Source organism: Pelophylax lessonae (genome assembly GCF_965119305.1).
Source record: "Pelophylax lessonae genome assembly, chromosome: 7".
NCBI classification, from domain to species: domain Eukaryota; kingdom Metazoa; phylum Chordata; class Amphibia; order Anura; family Ranidae; genus Pelophylax; species Pelophylax lessonae.
The window spans coordinates 179,430,762-179,451,351 of NC_138774.1; the positions used below are offsets into that span (position 1 = coordinate 179,430,762).

At 44.0% G+C, this 20,590-nt stretch overlaps 1 protein-coding gene across 8 annotated transcripts in view; it reads right to left on the bottom strand.

Annotated features, from left to right (window-relative positions):
• Nucleotides 1-20,590, bottom strand: part of VAV2 (vav guanine nucleotide exchange factor 2) — a 480,427-nt gene that overhangs the window by 145,191 nt on the left and 314,646 nt on the right. For 5 of the 8 annotated variants that reach the window (XM_082264462.1, XM_082264465.1, XM_082264464.1 and 2 more), the window contains exons 6-9: nt 14,712-14,726; nt 12,827-12,925; nt 12,578-12,646; nt 9,449-9,549 (exon numbers count right to left, since the gene is read on the bottom strand). In XM_082264462.1, coding sequence (XP_082120588.1) covers nt 9,449-9,549; nt 12,578-12,646; nt 12,827-12,925; nt 14,712-14,726 — 284 coding nt within the window. The remainder of the gene's footprint in view (nt 1-9,448; nt 9,550-12,577; nt 12,647-12,826; nt 12,926-14,711; nt 14,727-20,590) is intronic. The other 3 variants (XM_082264468.1, XM_082264463.1, XM_082264469.1) reach the window with 1 other exon arrangement.

The window sequence follows — 20,590 nt, forward strand, 5'->3', positions numbered from 1 at the left end:
CACAAGAGGTGGTTTCTGCGGGAAGTATGGTGGCTTTCAAAAGACTCAGACGTACATCTCAAGGAGAAGAACATTCAGGGGTATAAGAGATGATTACGGCCACACACACCTACACAGGTTGAACTGGATGGACTATTGTCTATATTCAACCTCAACTACTATGTAACTATGTAATAATCAGTTACAAGCAAACATTTTTTTTTCCTTTTGGGATAAAGGTTTTGCATGAATAAATAAAAGCTGATAATTTTAATCACCCCTGTCATTTTTTAAGTAGTTAGTTTCACACATGGAAACTGATACATTCTGCTGGTGGGTTTGTGCTGTGAAAAACAACAGACTTGCTGGTTGGATCACCAGATAAAAATAGAGGAAAGAAAACCTTAAAAAAAAAAAAAGAAAAAAAAAAACGAATGAGGCCATCACTCACATCTAAGAATTGGTAAGCTGCAATAGAATTGATGTTTACTTTTGGGTTTAATACTGTTCAAAGCTTTACCCCATTTACTAAGCTCTGGAGCACCTGGACTTGCAATGTACACAGTCTATTTGCATTAAGTAAAGCAACCCCACCATGTACTGTATATTATCAGTCACACATCACTGAACATGCCATTGAATAAGCCATTACCGCTAACAGAGCGTGCCCCCAATAAAACCATCACTAATGTGCTCATCCCAGTGACATACTATTAATACCATACATACAGTCAGGTCCATAATATTGGGACATCAACAATTCTAATCTTTGTGGCTATATACACCACCACAATGGATTTGAAATGAAACAAACAAAATGTTATTTAACTGCAGACTTTCAGCTTTAATTTGAGGATATTTATATCCAAATCAGGTGAACGTTGTAGGAATTACAACAGTTTGTATATGTGCCTCACACTTTTTAAGGGACCAAAAGTAATGGTACAGATTAACAATCACAAATCTAAACTTTCACTTTTTAATACTTGGTTGCAAATCCTTTGCAGTCAATTTCAGCCTGAAGTCTGGAACGCATAGACATCACCAGGCGCTGGGTTTCATCCCTGGTGATGCTCTGCCAGGCCTCTACTGCAACTGTCTTCAGTTTTGCTTGTTCTTGGGGCATTTTCCCTTCAGTTTTGTCTTCAGCAAGTGAAATGCATGCTCAATCGGATTCAGGTCAGGTGATTGACATGGCCATTGCATAACATTCCACTTGTTTTCCTTAAAAAACTCTTTGGTTGCTTTCGCAGTATGCTTCGGGTCATTGTCCATTTGCACTGTGAAGCGCTGTCCAATGAGTTCTGAAGCATTTGGCTAATATGAGCAGATAATATAGCCCGAAACAATTCAGAATTCATCCTGCTGCTTTTGTCAGCAGTCACATCATCAATAAATACAAGAGAACCAGTTCCATTGGCAGCCATACATGCCCACGCCATGACACTACCACCACCATGCTTCACTGATAAGGTGGTATGCTTTGGATCATGAGCAGTTCCTTTCCTTCTCCATACTCTTCTCTTCCCATCACTCTGGTATAAGTTGATCTTGGTCTCATCTGTCCATAGGATGTTGTTCCAGAACTGTGAAGGCTTTTTTAGATGTTGTTTGGCAAACTCTAATCTGGCCTTCCTGTTTTTGAGGCTCACCAATAGTTTACATCTTGTGGTGAACCCTCTGTATTCACTCTGGTGAAGTCTTCTCTTGATTGTTGACTTTGACACACATACACCTACCTCCTGGAGAGTGTTCTTGATCTGGCCAACTGTTGTGAAGTGTGTTCTCTTCACCAGGAAAATAATTCTTCGGTCATCCACCACAGTTGTTTTCCGTGGTCTTCCGGGTCTTTTGGTGTTGCTGAGCTCACCGATACGTTCTTTCTTTTTAATGATGTTCCAAACAGTTGATTTGGCCACACCTAATGTTTTTGCTATCTCTCTGATGGGTTTGTTTTGTTTTTTTAGCCTTATGATGGCTTACTTCACTGATATTGACAGCTCTTTGGATCTCATATTGAGAGTCGACAGCAACAGATTCCAAGTGCAAATAGCACACTTGAAATTAACTCTGGTTCTTTTATCTGCTCCTTGTAAATGGGATAATGAGGGAATAACACACACCTGGCCATGGAACAGCTGAGCAGCCAATTGTCCCATTACTTTTGGTCCCTTAAAAAGTGGGAGGCACATATACAAACTGTTGTAATTCCTACACCTTTCACCTGATTTGGATGTAGATACCCTCAAATAAAGCTGAAAGTCTGCAGTTAAATCACATCTTATTTGTTTAATTTCAAATCCATTGTGGTGGTGTATAGGGCCAAAAAGATTAGAATTGTGTCGATGTCCCAATATTTATGGACCTGACCGTATAGCTCTGACATATTCCACAATACTGAGTTGAGAACAGAGACAATACCAACAGTCTCTACACACAAGAAGAAATTCTAATTCATATTCTAATGTCACACAAATTAAAATGATACATCTACTGTATATAGCTCTGGTGTGTTCTGCAATGCTCTACAAAGAATATTGTACTATTCATAGTAATCTCTGGATAAGAGAAGATCACATTCTAATGTCTCACCACAGTTGCACTCTATTATTATTATACCATTTATACAGCACTGGCATATTTCACAGCTAAATAAAAAACACTGGGCCAATTACATCAGTCTCTGTGCCAGAACAGCTTACAGTCTAATGTCGCCACCACTGTCACACAATATTATTATTTTACATTTACATAGATCCAAGTGCTAGTTCACACGGGAAACCGCATGTGATTCGGACAGGAATCGCACCGCATTCCTGTTCAAATCACATTTGATTCTTTACAGTGTGATTTGAGCCCATTCATTTTGTACCACACCCGCACGAAAAAGGTGTATATATATTGTTTTTACATATTCCATGGTGCTGTACAGAACTGAGCCATTCACATCAGTCTTTGAAAACCACACACGCATACAGAGCCCATGGTGGAAGCTTCTGTTCTGGTAATGTTATCATGGAGTCTGGAAAGTGATGGTGAAGATTCTGCTGTTATACAGTGGGTACGGAAAGTATTCAGACCCCCTTAAATTTTTCACTCTTTGTTAAATTGCAGCCATTTGCTAAAATCATTTAAGTTCATTCTTCTTCCTCATGAATGTACACATAGCACCCCATACTGACAGAAAAACACAGAATTGTTGACATTGTTGCAGATTTATTAAAAAAGAAAAACTGAAATATCACATGGTCCTAAGTATTCAGACCCTTTGCTCAGTATTTAGTAGAAGCCCCCTTTTGATCTAATACAGCCAGGAATCTTTTTGGGAAAGATGCAACAAGTCTTTCACACCTGGATTTGGGGATCCTCTGCCATTCCTCCTTGCAGATCCTCTCCAGTTCTGTCAGGTTGGATGGTAAACGTTGGTGGACAGCCATTTTTAGGTCTCTCCAGAGATGCTCAATTGGGTTTAAGTCAGGGCTCTGGCTGGGCCATTCAAGAACAGTCACGGAGTTGTTGTGAAGCCACTCCTTCATTATTTTAGCTGTGTGCTTAGGGTCATTGTCTTGTTGGAAGGTAAACCTTCGGCCCAGTCTGAGGTCCAGAGCACTCTGGAGAAGGTTTTTGTCCAGGATATCCCTGTACTTGGCCGCATTCATCTTTCCCTCGATTGCAACCAGTCGTCCTGTCCCTGCAGCTGAAAAACACCCCCACAGCATGATGCTGCCACCACCATGCTTCACTGTTGGGACTGTATTGGACAGGTGATGAGCAGTGCCTGGTTTTCTCCACACATACCGCTTAGAATTAAGGCCAAAAAGTTCTATTTTGGTCTCATCAGACCAGAGAATCTTATTTCTCACCATCTTGGAGTCCTTCAGGTGTTTTTTAGCAAACTCCATGCGGGCTTTCATGTGTCTTACACTGAGGAGAGGCTTCCGTCGGGCCACTCTGCCATAAAGCCCCGACTGGTGGAGGGCTGCAGTGATGGTTGACTTTCTACAACTTTCTCCCATCTCCTGACTGCATCTCTGGAGCTCAGCCACAGTGATCTTTGGGTTCTTCTTTACCTCTCTCACCAAGGCTCTTCTCCCCCGATAGCTCAGTTTGGCTGGATGGCCAGCTCTAGGAAGGGTTCTGGTCGTCCCAAACGTCTTCCATTTGAGGATTATGGAGGCCACTGTGCTCTTAGGAACCTTAAGTGCAGCAGAAATATTTTTGTAACCTTGGCCAGATCTGTGCCTTGCCACAATTCTGTTTCTGAGCTCTTCAGGCAGTTCCTTTAACCTCATGATTCTCATTTGCTCTGACATGCATTGTGATCTGGAAGGTCTTATATAGACAGGTGTGTGGCTTTCCTAATCAAGTCCAATCAGTATAATCAAACACAGCTGGACTCAAATGAAGGTGTAGAACCATCTCAAGGATGATCAGAAGAAATGGAAAGCACCTGAGTTAAATATATGAGTGTCACAGCAAAGGGTCTGAATACTTAGGACCATGTGATATTTCAGTTTTTCTTTTTTAATAAATCTGCAACAATGTCAACAATTCTGTGTTTTTCTGTCAGTATGGGGTGCTATGTGTACATTCATGAGGAAGAAGAATGAACTTAAATGATTATAGCAAATGGCTGCAATATAACAAAGAGTGAAAAATTTAAGGGGGTCTGAATACTTTCCGTACCCACTGTATGTCACTCTTGCAAAAGGGATGGAGTGATGTCAGCATTCCACAACATAATGGAATGTCCCCCTGTCACTCTGCAAGTTTAGATGTGGTAGAAGGGTCTGCTGGGACAGCTATCCAGTATGGGTATTTTTTATCAGGATTTTCTTTTATGCAAGTGTGGGATTTGGCTTGGGGTCAGCAGTGAGCAAACCGTGTCACAGTGTTGGTACAGTGTCTGCAGGGTCAGAATGTCAATCCACATCTCATTTACATCAATAAATCAGCCTAGAACAGCAGCACTAATCTACATGAGGAATAAACCAACTGATGGCCACAGTTGACCTCCCGACATATCTGTACACAACACATCACCATGAATCACAGTTCTTGTATATAAAGAATAATTTAGCTAGCATGGGTGTTATTCTCAGTCCATGAAGGCTCGACTGCTTAAGATTACTTTAGGAAGAATGAGAAATATTTTGCATAGTATCTGAATTTATTTTGGAAATATTAAAGCAAAACTCCAGCCAAAACATTTTTCTAGTTCTGAATGGCATTGTGAAGGCTAAGAACTTCTTTTTAAGATTCTACTGTTGGAGGGGGGGGGGGGTTCAAATCTTCCTAGTGGAGACACAGATGGCATTACAGACCCAAAAGGACTTCTAACTCTTTTCTGCTACATCCAAAATGAAAAATAAAAACTTGTCTTTCAAGAATAAGGACTCCATGACAAGATGGCTGCCAATGAGTATTCATATTTCAGTATGTTTGGCAGTAAAAATGGGGTATTAAAACAAAACAAGTGTAAAATGATATTAAGAAAATTATGTAATTATTATTTCAAGTTTGATTGAAGTATTTTTAAAAGGAAGATCCTTTAAAACACCTGTCAGCTCTAAAGAGCCGTGCAAGAGAATTGGAGTAAAGGTAATTTCACCCGCAGCTTCCACTTATTGTTTAATACAGAAGATTAAAAGTTTGATTTTATTTTCTTTCATACTCAAATTCTACTTCCTGGGGTGCAGTCTAGACTGGCATATCACACTCTGTATATGTGAATAGGCCACCCCGCAACTTTGCAATACAGCAATTTCTGGATTACCACCAGAGTTTGAGAAGATAACACCCTCTGTGGTCTCCACTTCTGTACTAAATGTTTTTGCTTGTTTTCTGCCTGTAAGACAACAAGCTGTATAGAATCTCATAACTAGATCAAAAAATGACTGACAAATAAGCACACATTAGACTTCACCATTGCTGCAAGTGGGAGCAAACCATCCCCAGCAGCTACTGGACTGGCTAAATGGCTCATTCATTCATATTCCTTGTTTTTGTTCTTTCCTAATGCCCACCTAAAATTTATGAGATTGGTACTTTCCTTGTTACATTGGAGTTGAATAGACTCAGAAGCTAACGCAAAAAATAAATCAATTTAGCTGAAAATATATATTGAATATTCTTCCAAAAGCACATTTGTGAGGTCAGGTATTAGGGATGCAAAGATACGATATTCGGATCGGATATCGGCGCCGATATGGCCATTATAGCTGGATCGGGGATCGGTAACATTGACCAATCCACTGGCCGATCCGGTTTTTGTTTATTAACGGCTCAGACATCCCTTACTTGGTGCAGTAGTAGTATGGGATGGGAGCCGCTACTTCCTGTATAGTCCCGGCTCACAGGCGGAGTGATATCAGATGCACTCCGCCTGTGAATGGAGGAGCCGTACACATGAAGCAGCGGCTTTGCTCTGTACTGCAGCCGCTTGCTTTGTGTGTAGCTCTGAATCGGTTCCGGTATCGGCGATTTCACAACGCCAGATATCGATATCAGGTCCAAAAAAGTTGGATCGGTGCATCCCTAGTACTGATGTTGGATGAGAAGGCCTGGTTTGCAATCTCCGCTCTAATTCATCTTAAAGGTGTTCCATCAGGTTTAGGTCAGGACTCTGTGCAAACCAGTCAAGTTCCACTCCAGCTCGTCCACCATTGCCTCCCATCCAATGCAGAGTGACCAGTGCCCCCATCAATGCAGAGTGACCAGTGCCCCCCAACAATGCAGAGTGACCAGTGCCCCCCATCCAATGCAGAGTGACAAGTGTCCTTATCCAATGCAGAGTGACCAGTGCCCCCATCCAATGCAGAGTGACCAGTGCATGGGGATTAGAGCACCGCCTGATTACACAGAGCAGGGTTCTCCTGCTTAACCGAAGTCCCACCTCCTGGACCGGCTCCTATGATAGACATTACCAGTGTGCTGTCTATCATAGGTAGAAGCCGGTCCAGGAGGCGGGACTTTGTATGACAGCACCCGCGCCGGGTAAGTGAGCACTTCTCCTTTGCCAAGATAACCCATCCACCTCACAGGTGTGGTGTGGCATATCAAGATGCTGAATAGACAGCATGAATATTGCACAGGTGTGCCTTAGGCTGGCCACAATGAAAGGCCACTCTAAAATGTGCAGTTTTATCACAAAGCACAATGCCACAAATTTTGAGGGAGTGTGCAATTGGCATGCTAACTACAGGAGTGTCCACCAGAGCTGTTGCCCGTGAATTGAATGTTCATTTCTCTACCATAAGCCTTCTCCAAAAGGAGTTTTGGAGAATTTGCCAGTACATTCAACCGGCCTCACAACCACAGACCATGTGTAACCACACTAGCCCAGGACCCCCACATCCAGCATCTTCCTTCACCTCCAAGATCATCTGAGACCAGCCACCTGGACTGCTGTTGCAACAGTCGGTTTGCATAACCAAAGAATTTCTGCATAAACTGTCAGAAACCGTTTAAGGGAAGCTCATCTGCATGCTCTTCGTCCTCATCGGGGTCTCGACCTGACTGCAGCTCGTCGTCGTAACCGACTTGAGTGGGCAAATGATCACATTCAATGGCGTCTGGCACTTTGAAGAGGTGTTCTCTTCACAGATGAATTCTGGTTTTGACTGTACAGGACAGATGGCAGACAGTGGGTATGGCGTTGTGTGGGTTAGCAGTTTGCTGATGTCAACGTTGGGGTTATGGTATGGGCAGGTATATGTTAAGGACAATGAACACAGGTGCATTTTATTGATGGCATTTTGAATGCACAGAGGTACCATGACGAGATCCAGAGTACCATTGTTGTGCCATTCATGCACGACCAAGACCTCATGTTGCAGCATGATAATCCACGGCCCCATGTTGCAATGATCTGTACATAATTCCTGGAAGCTGAAAACATCCCAGTTCTTGCATGGCCAATGATACCCATTGAGCATGTTTGGGATGCTCTGGATCGGCGTTTATGACAACGTTCCAGGTCCTGCCGATGTCCAGCAACTTCGCACAGCCATTGAAGAGGAGTGGACCAACATTCTACAGGCCACAATCAACAACCTGATCAACTCTACGCAAAGGAGATGTGTTGCACTGCGTGAGGCAGATGGTGGTCACAGCAGATACTGACTGGTTTTCAGACCCCCCTTCAAATACAGTAAAACTGCACATTTTAGAGTGGCCTTTTACTGTGGCCAGCCTAAGGCACACCTGTGCAATAATCATACCATCTAATCAGCATTTTCATATGCCACACCTATGAGGTGGATTGATTATCCCGGAAAAGGAGAAGTGCTCACTAACACAGATTTAGACAGATTTGTGAACAATATTTGAGAGAAATAGGCCTTTTGTGTACATAGAAAAAGTCTTAGATCTTTGAGTTCAGCTCATGAAAAATGGGGGCAAAAACAAAGTGTTGCACTTATAATTTTGTTCAGTGTATATATATATATATATATATATATATATATAAAAAATACAGGCTCTACTCCCTTACTGACCAGGTTCTGTTCCAGCGACCGGGTTGTTAAACAAATTGGTTGTTAAACGAGGAGCCACAAGTAATCAATATTTTAAGCATTCCTAACTACTGTACTGTACTGTATTCTAGAAAAAAAAGGTCTAAACACAAAACTCCAACTCAATAAGTGCCGGTTCACATTAGTGCAATCAGAGATCGCATGTAATACGGAGCGCACTGCTCCTAAATTACATGCGATCTCTGTGCGGTGCAAATTTCAGCTATACGGTTTGTATGGCTGAATTTGCACCGCAATCGCACTAAACACGCACATGACCCTTTTTTAATCCACAGCAGAATCGGATCGCATGGTGGTTCAAACTATTGCGATCCGATTCTGTGCGAACTTGGAGATCGCACTGCGATATGCAATCTCAACTGGGGGCGTCGTTAACTTTTAATTGACACCCCCTGTGAATCGCATATGGCAGTGTGAACTGTCAGGGGTGCGGATGCGATGCAGGAACACGCTGTATATTCGCAGCGTTCCCGCATTGCACAAATGTGAACCGGGACTAACATTGTTTTAATTTGGATAAGTGCAGAAAATAAAAATCCTGTACTGTACAATACAATGATGTACGGTGCCCAAAAAGCTTGTCGTAAGTCTGAACGGTCATTAAACAGTTAAGTCGTTAAACAAGGAGTGTCTGTAGTAGTGTGTGTATATATATATATATATATATATATATATATATATATATATATATATATATATATATATATATATATATATATATATATATGACAGTGGTATCAGTTTTAATACTGTGAGCAATCAGCAATTTGTGTTTATTTTGACTTCAGGTTGTTAAAGCTGCACTTATGATAGCGTTGTAGCACATTGCTTGGTTTGGGTCATGTGTACTAGATGCAGAGTTCGGGTTCTGACATATTTTGCACAGGGATGCATAGATATAACTGCGTAAAAACAGCATTGAGCATGCTTACTTCTCCTTGTAGTCCAGGAAGACCTGGCCGATGGTGCTGCCACCGGACATGATAGACATCTCAATGGTCCTCAGGAAATTAAAGTGGACTTTTATGAGCTCCTAAAGGGGATCAGAAAAGGAGAGAAATCAGAAGAGACCATGGCAGAAGACCATGAGACAAATGAGGGTGCAGTGCCTTTCAGGTTACAGGCACTCACAGGAAATCTAGAATTAATATTCACATCTAATACTTACAGAGCACCAATATACATCATTTGAGAGAAATGTTTCCCATATACTTACACAATGCAGAATCAGTTTTTAAAATGTAGCCAGCGGCAGAACTTGCAATTTAATGATCTCAGAAAGAAAAGCTACCAATTCTCTGGCAGGTTAGGTCATCTGAAACTTCCCTTACAGAGATGGCAAAACCCGATCTGTCAAATTTTACCTGGCAATGGTTGAATCTGGCAGATACAGAAGTATAGTACAGAAGTCAAATACCCATGTCATTCAGGCAGCAACGATTAGGGAGAAGACGCTCAAACACTGCATCTTTGATCTTAGCTTTTCCATATGTGTGCAGATTTGCCATGAAAGGCAGTGGCAGCCTGAATATGAGCCAAATATCATAAAAATTCTGAAAAGACTGTCAGCATTCTAAATGGGTATGGGCACTTTAAAAGGATAAGTTCACAATTTCAGAAAAGGAGGCTGGAGAGCTTTGGGGGGGGGGGGGGGTCTGGAAAGCATTGAAGGGGGGTTGGAGAGCACAGGGGTGGAGAGCACTGGGGGAGCCAGAGAGCACTGGGGAGCCAGAGAGCACTGGGGGGGGGGGGACTGGAGATGACTGAGGGGGTGGGGGGAGCCAGGAAGCACAGAGGGGTGGAGAGCACTGGGGAAGTGCTAAAGAGCATGGGGGGCTGGTGATCACTGGAGGGGGGGGGGGCTGGAGAGCCCTGTGGGGCTAACAAAAGAAGTTGGACAGGAGGAGCGACGGGCAGCTGCATATAGAGGAATTAATCTTTCCATACTCCTCCTGCAGCCGCCAAATGCCTGATTCTCCTCTTCTCCTTCCTGCAGGCATTCAGCAGCTGCAGGAGGAATATGGAAAGATCAATTCCTCTATATGCAGCTGCAGGGCCGCTGTTCATGGGGCCCCCAACCCTGCCCCTAAACCCACCCCCCAACACAGCATACCTACCTTAAAAAAATGCAATCAGGGGAGATGGGAGGTTCTGGTGCTTAGTGGGGAGAGATGGGGGGTCCTGGTGCATATTAAGGAGAAATGGGGGGTCCTGGTACATTAGTGGGGAGAGATGGGGAGGTATGTTGGTGCTTAGTAAGGAGAGATAGGGTCTTGGTGCTTAGTGGTGAAAAATTGGGGGTCTTGGAGCTTAGTGGGGGGAGATAAGGGGTCCTGGTGCTTAGTAGAGAGAGATGGGGGGTCTTGGTGCTTAGAGGGGAGATGGGGGCCTTGTTGCTTAGTGGGGAGAGATGGGGCATCTTAATATTTAGTGGGGAGATAAGGGGGGCCTTTGTGTTTAGTGGGAGGAGATGGGGGGTCCTGATGTTTAGTGGGGAGAGATGGGGGGGGTCTTAGTGCCAAGTGGGGAGAGATGGGGGGGTCTTAGTGCCAAGTGGGGAGAGATGGGGGGGTCTTAGTGCCAAGTGGGGAGAGATGGGGGGGTCTTAGTGCCAAGTGGGGAGAGATGGGGGTCTTGGTGCCTAGTGGGAAGAGATGGGGGTCTTGGTGCCTAGTGGGGAAGAGATGGGGGGTCTTGGTGCTTAGTGGGGAGAGATGGGGGGGGTCCTGGTGCTTAGTGGGGGAGATGGGGGGTCCTGGTTCTTAATGGAGAGAGATGGGGTCTTGGTGTCTAGTGGGGTAGATGGGGTCCTGGCGCTCAGTAGGGACAGATTGGGGGCACTGCCAGTTAGTGGAGGGGGGGGGGGCACTGTTACTCAATACCTGGCTGCTTGATCCATCTGGAATCCTGTGGAAGATTCATCCCCTCTCACTTTTATAGTCTACTGATTTTTCTTATCTGAAGGGACGCCAAGATACCAGTGCAGTGATCGCTTAGACGATCTCACAAAGAGCCGATAGCAAAAGAAAACTTCCTCTACTAACTTCTCTGCCAGGCTCTGACTGATAACTCATCTATTGCAGAGCCCAGCAGAGGAAGCCAGTGGTGGAAGTCTTCCTGTGCTACTGCTCTTTGTGCCCTGAGCTGGCACTGCAGTGGCTTCTCCAGCATCCCTTCAGGGGTGCCAGCCACAGGAGCAGTGATACCGCTGCCACTTCTCCTGTCGGTGGCTGTGCACCTCTCCCCTCCCTCAACGCACTCCTGGGGCCCTCTGGATGGAAAGATGGGCCCCCCTAGGCCAGGGAATATGAGCTATTACCTGTGAAGTCACAGAGCAACAACACTATGTGCTTACAATCTGCGGGTGAGCAGCGCGGCCTAAAGGAGCAGCTACTGCAGCTGCTTTCACATGGACATGCGGGCTGGCCCGGTGGCGCCGCCCCCCCCCCTCCCCCCCAGTACACCACTGGCTGCTGCATTGGGAACAATATTAAATGTTCCACCCTAAAAACCGGTGGAACATGTAAAATGTTCCCAAAAGGAGAACTTTGTCTCTAAGGAAGACCAACTCTGGCAAAGTTTTTCTGTCAATGAGGCCATTTTGGGCAGTGATAGCAATAACTGGATTGTGTTGTGCAAATGAGCATGCATCCAGATCTAGAACATTACCATCCTGCCAGAAAATATTTTCTACTTGATCTACTTTTGAAATCATTCAATTCATAGTGCAGAATGCACAGCAACATGTACAGTAGGTGAGTTGAGAGAGAATGCCAGTAACAACTATTACCGGTCTGTTGGGTATGTCTACATATGGATGCTACAATGTCAACATCTAGGACCGCTGGGACAATTATTTAGCGACAGAGATAAAATAAAGCAATACGTACCCTGTCAGTTCACCAGGAGTGAGAGATGCCACTTGGTACATGGTGCCTGGTTCCCCAGCTCAGTGCCCCTTCCTAGCAAACTGACTGAGCACTGTGGAAAAAACTGCATTTCCACAATAGGCAGAACATTCGTAAAACTTCAATATGTCAGCAAATAAACCTCTCTCTTACCTCCAAATTAATGAAAATGACAGCAGTCTCAGCAGCAGAAAGGAACTGCTTCAAGGGTACCATGTAATTCTGGGATGAAATAACAAACCATATTGTTATAATAATTAAATAACCACAGTATATAACATACTAGTGCATACATGACGGACAGAACCTGGATACAGCATTCACTGCCAATACAAATACCATGTCTAGGTGACCTTGGTTGTAAGTTCATGGCCATGTGATCCCACTGCATCTCAATCTCACCATTCTGATGTCTTCCAATGTCTTGTAATATTTGTCTTCTGTGTCACGGATTTCCAATAAGCAGCAATTCCTTTTATCGTCTTCAGTCATCCCTGTTTTCTGATGGAAAATAAGCACATGAATTAAAATTGTTACGAGAGAAAAATGGATTTTTGTAAAATCTTACCGTAAAATCCTTTTCTCTTAAGCTCATTGACAGACGTAGTCCTCCTTGATTAATATCAACTCGGGTTATACTGCCCTCTACAGGAGTAGGACTAGACAGGAAAGAAAACGTTCTGGCCACACCCTAGGGGCAGTCCCAGAGGGTATATCCTCTCACTTCCTGCTACAGCAAATCAGTTATGTCACAAAGCAGTGTTTAGAGAATTTAACCCAACCCAACGCAAAAGCAGAGGGGCGGGTACTACCGTCTGTCAATGAGCTTAAGAGAAAAGGATTTTACGGTAAGATTTTACAAAAATCCATTTTTCTCTGTCGCTCATTGACAGATGTAGTCCTCCTTGATTAATATCAACTCGGGTTATACTGCCCTCTACAGGAGTAGGACTAGACAGGAAAGAAAACGTTCTGGCCACACCCTAGGGGCAGTCCCAGAGGGTATATCATCTCACTTCCTGCTACAGCAAATCAGTTATGTCACAAAGCAGTGTTTAGAGAATTTAACCCAACCCAACGCAAAAGCAGAGGGGCGGGTACTACCGTCTGTCAATGAGCTTAAGAGAAAAGGATTTTACGGTAAGATTTTACAAAAATCCATTTTTCTCTGTCGCTCATTGACAGATGTAGTCCTCCTTGATTAATATCAACTCGGGACATCCCAAAGCAGTGCCACAAATGAGGAGTGGGAAAATGGAAATCAAAATCCAATCTAGAAGGCCCAACCGGTGCCAACTAGAAGTTTAAAAGGCTCATCAAACAAAAGATGAGACTCAACAGAAATTCCAACGGAAAAAAACCCTCGAGGTAGACCACCGGTCTCCTCAAATTGTGGTCTGCAAAACTTTGCGGACAAATGAGGCATCCACCGATGCCATCACATAAACTTTATAAAATTTTGTAAAGGTATGCACCGACTACCAGGTAGCCGCCTTGCACACCTGGACCACTGACGCCTGATGGCGGTAGGCCCAGGAAGTACTGAGCGCTCCCAGTGGGACTATGTCGCGGCCGACCCAGCGCGGAGCTATAGCCTGCACGCGCTCGTAGGCTGAACTTGGGTGACCACTGGATCTCAACATCCAGCCCGTCACCCAGTTCAGGCTTTCTTGCTTGAAGATCTCACAGGAACACCGGAAGTAAAAAGCTGTCTAAAAAAAATCTTTCTAAGAAAAAAATCCTGCCAGGACCGAAGATCCTAGCAAGGCATCTAGGTCCTTACTCCTAACTAGACAGAAAAAAACTGATTTGCTGTAGTAGGAAGTGAGAGGATATACCCTCTGGGACTGCCCCTAGGGTGTGGCCAGAACGTTTTCTTTCCTGTCTAGTCCTACTCCTGTAGAGGGCAGTATAACCCGAGTTGATATTAATCAAGGAGGACTACGTCTGTCAATGAGCGATAGAGAAAGAAAATTTCCTCCAATATTTGTCATACTGTAATTTCCCTGCCGGCTGTCTCTGTACAGGTCAATCAAATCTTATGCTGCTAATGAACTACAGGCTCCAACATTTTCTGCAGTACTCTGGAGGAACCCAGATGGCCTTGTTCTACAGCTCTCATAATCTCCAAAACACAGGAATCCTAGCATGATTAGCCCACATCCCAGCACACCAACCTCTTATAGAGGCATTGTGTGCATCATCCCACTAGCAGTCAGGCATAATTAGCGTGGAACAGAGGGAATTGCACAGAGAGCTCGAGGTCACAGTCAGAATAATTTCTTACCTGCATATACCTTATCTGAGGCATGGTACAAAAGACATAAAACAGAGAAAAGAATGATTTAGCAAAAAAGAAGAACTGCAGCGGTGGAAGGCTGTGGCCAGTAACTATGATCACAGAGAAAGGGGGTTTTGCCCACAAATATTAAAGCTGTGTTATTCAAGGTATACAAACCAACTATATCTATTTTCTGTAGTCTAGGAAGCGCCAATAAATTAGTATAATATTTACAAAAATATCCACGACTTTATAGTAAATAAAATTGCCAACATAAATTCCATAAAAAAACAACCTAATCTTGACACAGTTCTCCAATAAGAACATGAGGGTAAGTACCTGTCTATCATACCCGTGCTTCCCCTCCTCCCATAATGATACCATTTAATTGTAGTTGTCTTGCTTTGGCACTGGAGGTCAATTTTAGGGATTATTAATAGTAAAAAGGTTCTCTTTTTGGGGAACCCTTTTAGGGGTTATTTATATACAGAATTGTTTCTATGGCAGATTTACAACATTCTTATGTAGAGAGTCACTTTTTAATTACATTTATTTGAGGGTCATGTGCATGGAGTTTTTTTAGCCATATTTTGTCTTGCAGGTATGCTATGCTCTAATCACCTAAGCAGGATATCAGTTTACTCTTTTTTTTTTTTTTTTTTTTTAAATTCTTTTTATTTGGTTTTCAGAAAATAAAACACACAAAATGCATACAAGTACAAAGTAGCGAAGTATTTGTACATATCACAACTTTGCAAACAATAGAAAGGAAAATACAATGTTTTTGAACAAACAAGTAAGATATAATGCCATCTAATAAACATACGTGTGAAGCCCACAGCCCCCAAATGGATACATTCGTAGGCGGTAAATTAGTGAACAAACCTCATTAGCCAACATCTTTATATATGCTTCTACAATGACCTGATCGGGTGGGGAATAGGCGGAGGGGCTTATGACCCATATCTACATAGATTTAGTAAATGGTAATTTTACATTTCTAGGAGGGTGCCCCATCCAGGGAACATGCTGTCACCCCCCAGTTCAGGTCTAGCTTCCCTCCGCCCCGGCCCCCCCGAATCCATCGCCCACATAGAATTGGGCTCAACTTGAACTATGTTTGGGGAAATAATCGTTCCAGATCAACCATTTGGCCTGAAATTGTCGTACCTTAAGTTCAGTGAAGGCTAGGGTTTTTTCGTAGATATAAGATTCTCCTACAAGTTGAATGACCTCCCTCTGAGAGGGAACATCTACAAATCTCCACTTGCGTGCTATGGACAATCTAGCAGCAAAAAGAATGTTTTGGACAACAGTCCTAAATTGGGGGGGATATCTGTCTACATTGATACCTAAGATGGCCTGTTCAACCGTCACTCTGTTTAATATTCCCGTAATGGATGCAATAAGTTTTGATACAGAGGCCCAGAAACTTCTCAGAGAGATACAGGACCACATCACATGTAGTAGGGTGCCCACCTGACAGCACTGTCTCCAACATAGGTTAGATGTCTCTGGGGAGTACTTGGCAATAGTGTATGGTGTTTTGTACCACCTGAGATGTAGTTTTTGAAGCCCTTCCCTGAAGTTGGAGCATCTAGTATGTGTCCGAGTAAGCTTATAGGAGTTTAGCCATTGCTAAGTGGTGAATTCCTGATTAAGTTCGCTTTCCCATTTGAGATGATGGGTGTTTTTGCTAAATGACCCTTTATCCTGTAGAGCTGTGTAGAATGTGCCTATGCCTTTGAGCTGTTTGCTGGATCCAAAACATAGGGAGTGAACCTGTGCTGGCATGGAGATACTAGTCGCTTCTAGACTAGAGATCAATTGAGTCACCCTACAGAACGTGAGAAACTCCCCGGTAAACGAGGGGAACCTCACACACCTGGTGGCAAAGAAGGAGCTACCCTGATTATTTTTAAAGTCTTGGATTGTATGTATGCCAAAAGATGACCAGTGGTTTACTTTCAGGTTTGGGGAAAGGAAGGAGAGGGTCGTCAGAGGGACAGGGATATCCACTCTGTGGCCTACCGTGGTATTGTGGGTAAAAAAGTACTGCCAGGCTTGTATTGTGGCACTTATAGTCGGGTGTACCACAGAAAATGTGTGTTTAGATAGAGAGATGCTAAGTATCAAGTCCGCCAAGGACCCCTGTGGCACCACCGACTTTTCTAACCTGGTCCAGCTGGGAGCCTGATCTGGTTTTAGCCAATGTAGAGATTGTGTGAGGATGGCTGCCATATGATAGTCCCTCATATCTGGAACCCCCATCCCTCCCACCAGGGGATGTCTGACCAAAAGCTTATGAGAGCAACAGGGTTTTTTCCCGGCCCACAGGAACCTAGAGACCACGGACTGCACTTTGCGGTAGAATGCTTGGGGAATCTTGATGGGAAGCACCCTGAAAAGGTATAGGAGCTTCGGGAATGTTAACATTTTAAATGCCGCATTTCTGCCCGACCATGAGAGGAAATGTTTACCATATCTGTCGATGTCACCTGTCAAGGTGTCCATAAATGGGTCGAAGTTAAACTTAAACAAATCCTTCGTATTACTTGTCAGCTTGATGCCCAAGTAATCGATGGGGCCCTGACTCCACTGGAAGGGTACTAAATGTTTAATCTCTGTTCGTGTGTTGTCATCGATTCCCACCCCTAGCATGTGTGACTTAGTGTCATTAATTTTATAATATGAAATGGAGTTAAATTCCTGAAGAACTTCCTGAGCTACAGCAAGGGAGGTTTTTGGGGGTGTCATGGATAAGATAACATCATCCGCGAACAATGAAATCTTATTTGGGAAACCGTGGATGTCCAGACCCCTGATTCCCGGGTGGTTTCTAATCCTTTCCGCCAGAGGCTCCATCAGGAGAACGAAGACCAATGGGGAAAGTGGGCACCCTTGCCTGGTCCCATTTGTGATATCAAATTTTGTAGAGAACATACCCTCCGTGTAGACATAGGCCGAAGGTTGAGTATATAGAGCCATGATCGTGTCCAAAATCTCACCCCCCATGCCGAAACGTTGCAAAACTTTATGTAGATATCCCCAGTGAATCCTGTCAAAGGCCTTTTCGGCATCAAGAGACAGGAACACTGTGGGCGTATTTGTGGATTCGGCATGGTGGATGAGATTCAGGAGGCGCCTTGTAGCGTCAGTAGCCTGACGGCCCAGTACAAAACCCACCTGGTCCTGGTTAATGGGGTCAGTTAGGAACTTAGCTAACCGGTTAGCCAAAATTTTGGCGTAGACCTTCAGATCCATGTTCAATAATGATATGGGTCTGAAATTCTTCGCACAATCCGGGGGTTTCCCCGGTTTAGGAAGCGTTATCACAGTAGCCTCCAACATTTCTGGAGGAAAGGAGGCAGACGAGGCAGCTTTGCGGAACACATCTTGAAGCCTTGGGGACAAAATCTGCACAAAGTGTCTATAGTATTCTGATGAAAATCCATCAGGGCCAGGAGCTTTTTTTAAGGGTAGTGATAGGATCGCGGTGGAGATTTCCGCTGCGGAGATAGGGAGGTTCAAGTCTGATAACGCTGATGGAGTCAGTTTGGGCAGGGAGACTGTCGCTAGAAAATTATCTATGTCCTCCGGTGACGGTTGGGGAGTGGACACATCGTCTTTCAAATTATAAAGGGAGCCATAGTATTGACTGAAGGCATCCGCAATATCTTTCGGGTTGGTCAAGGTCTGCCCAGTCGAATGGTGAGTCAGTTTAGAGATGCGTTGTCGGATACGTATATCTTTTAGATGGTTGGCTAGAAGTTTGCCAGCCTTGTTCCCGTGAGCAAAAAAGGTAGCTTTCAACTTACGGATTTGAGTTTGATGCTGTCCTAGTAGCAGTAAACACAATTCATTTTGGGCCTGCGTCAGCTGGTCAGTGATGTGCGGAAGCGGGTTTAGCTTGTGAAGGGATTCCAACTGTTGGATTTTTTGTAACATGTCTACAACTGCTGCCTCCCCTGCCTCCGTTTAGCTGCACTTTTAGACATGAGGAAACCTCGCATAAATGCCTTATGAGCGTTCCAGACCATAAATGGGCAAGTTTCCCCATTGTCATTGTTGCGGAAGAATTCCTCCAGGGCCACTTGGACCTCGGAGGAAGTCCTCTGGTCACAAAAGATAGTAATGTCGTTTTTACACCTGTTGGCTCTCGTGGAGCAGACCCGAGGGCCTATAGTCACTGAAACTGGTGCGTGGTCCGACCATGTAATTTGGCCTATGGTAGATTCCACTGCTTTTTGTAACAAAAACTTATCAGAGAGGATCATATCAATTCTGGAATACGAGGAATGAACTTTAGAAAAAAAGGAAAAGTCCCTCTCCGAGGAGTGATGACATCTCCAGATGTCCTGTAGGTCCGAGGAAATCAGAAATTTGGACAAATCCGCTCTGCGGGGGTGCATTGGATGGTCCCTGGAAATGTCCTGGCGACAAATGGCTACCAAGTTCAAGTCTTCCCCCAGCAGTACAAATCCGGAAAGATCCGGTTTAATGTTTTTCCACAGCTTCTTCAAAAAAGAATTTTGGTTGGCATTGGGGGCGTAGACGTTGAGGAGGGAGTACTTGACGTTGTTTATCTCACATTTCAACAAGAGGAAGCGGCCCTCAGGGTCAGAGTGGTGGGAGATGTACTTATAATCCACAGAGTCTTTAATGAGGATGGCCACTCCCCCTTTTTTCTTAGGGCCATTGGCATAGTAAACATGGGGGAACTGCTTGAACTTAAGCACGGGGTGCGTTGCAGCACAGAAATGGGTTTCCTGAATGAGCATGACATCACATTTTTGCGTTTTAAGTTCTCTGCACAACATATGACGTTTAAACGGACTGTTAAGACCTCGAACGTTCAGTGATGTCAGTTTGAAAGACATGGTGGTATGAAGCGGTGTGAGCTCTGCAAGGTACAAGTGTCAAAAATAGTCAAAAGAAAAAGCAAAAATAAAGTATGAAAAAGATAACAAAAACAACAAAAAAAAAAAAAAGAAAAACACACACAACACAAGGCGCTAGGAACAGTTGGCGCCTATAAGTAAAAATTGACGATATCCGAGTGGAAATCTGAGCAGAATGAAAATCTGCTTACTTGGGGCAATTAGTACAAAATACTATAAGCAGCCGAACAGAACTGCCGGATATCTAAAACTGGGCGATCTAGTGAATGGAGGGTCAACTCCCACATGAAGCAGATAGACACTTTCAGAAAGAATTCCTCAGTCAGGTGGACGGGGAACAGTCAGGACCCCTAGATTGGCGCTGCGTGTCTGAGTCATCAGAGTCCAATATACCCCACTGACGGAGCAGGTTGATGCCATATTCCAGGGTTGTTATTTTAAATTCCTTGTCCCCCTTAGTGACTAGGAGTGTTGCCGGATAGTTCCAGCGATACTGGATATGATGGTTTCTCAAGGGTTTTGTTACCGTTAACAAGTTTCTTCTCCTGTTCATGGTGTGGGCGGATAGGTCCGCATAAAATGACAGGCCTTGCACGCTGACCGGGAGGTCCACGGCCTTCCTCATTCGTGCCATGACCCTCTCTTTCACAGTATAGAAATGTATCCTAGGGGTACTTATCAGGAATAGGCTTAGGTTTAGGCAGCCTGTGGATCCTATCTATTGCCAGGTCATTGGGTGCCACATTCGGTAATAATTCCTGCATAATAGAAGTAAAGTAGTCAGACAGGTCTTAAGGTTTAACCGATTCGGGTATGCCTCTTATTTTGATATTGTTCCGTCTGGAACGATCCTCAAGGTCTGCCACCTTAGACCTAAGCCATATTATTTCATCATCGTGATCGTTATGCGCATCCACCATATCGTTAAATGTATTGGCAAACTCCCCCATCTTGTCTTCAATTTTTGTCACTCTTTCAGTCACA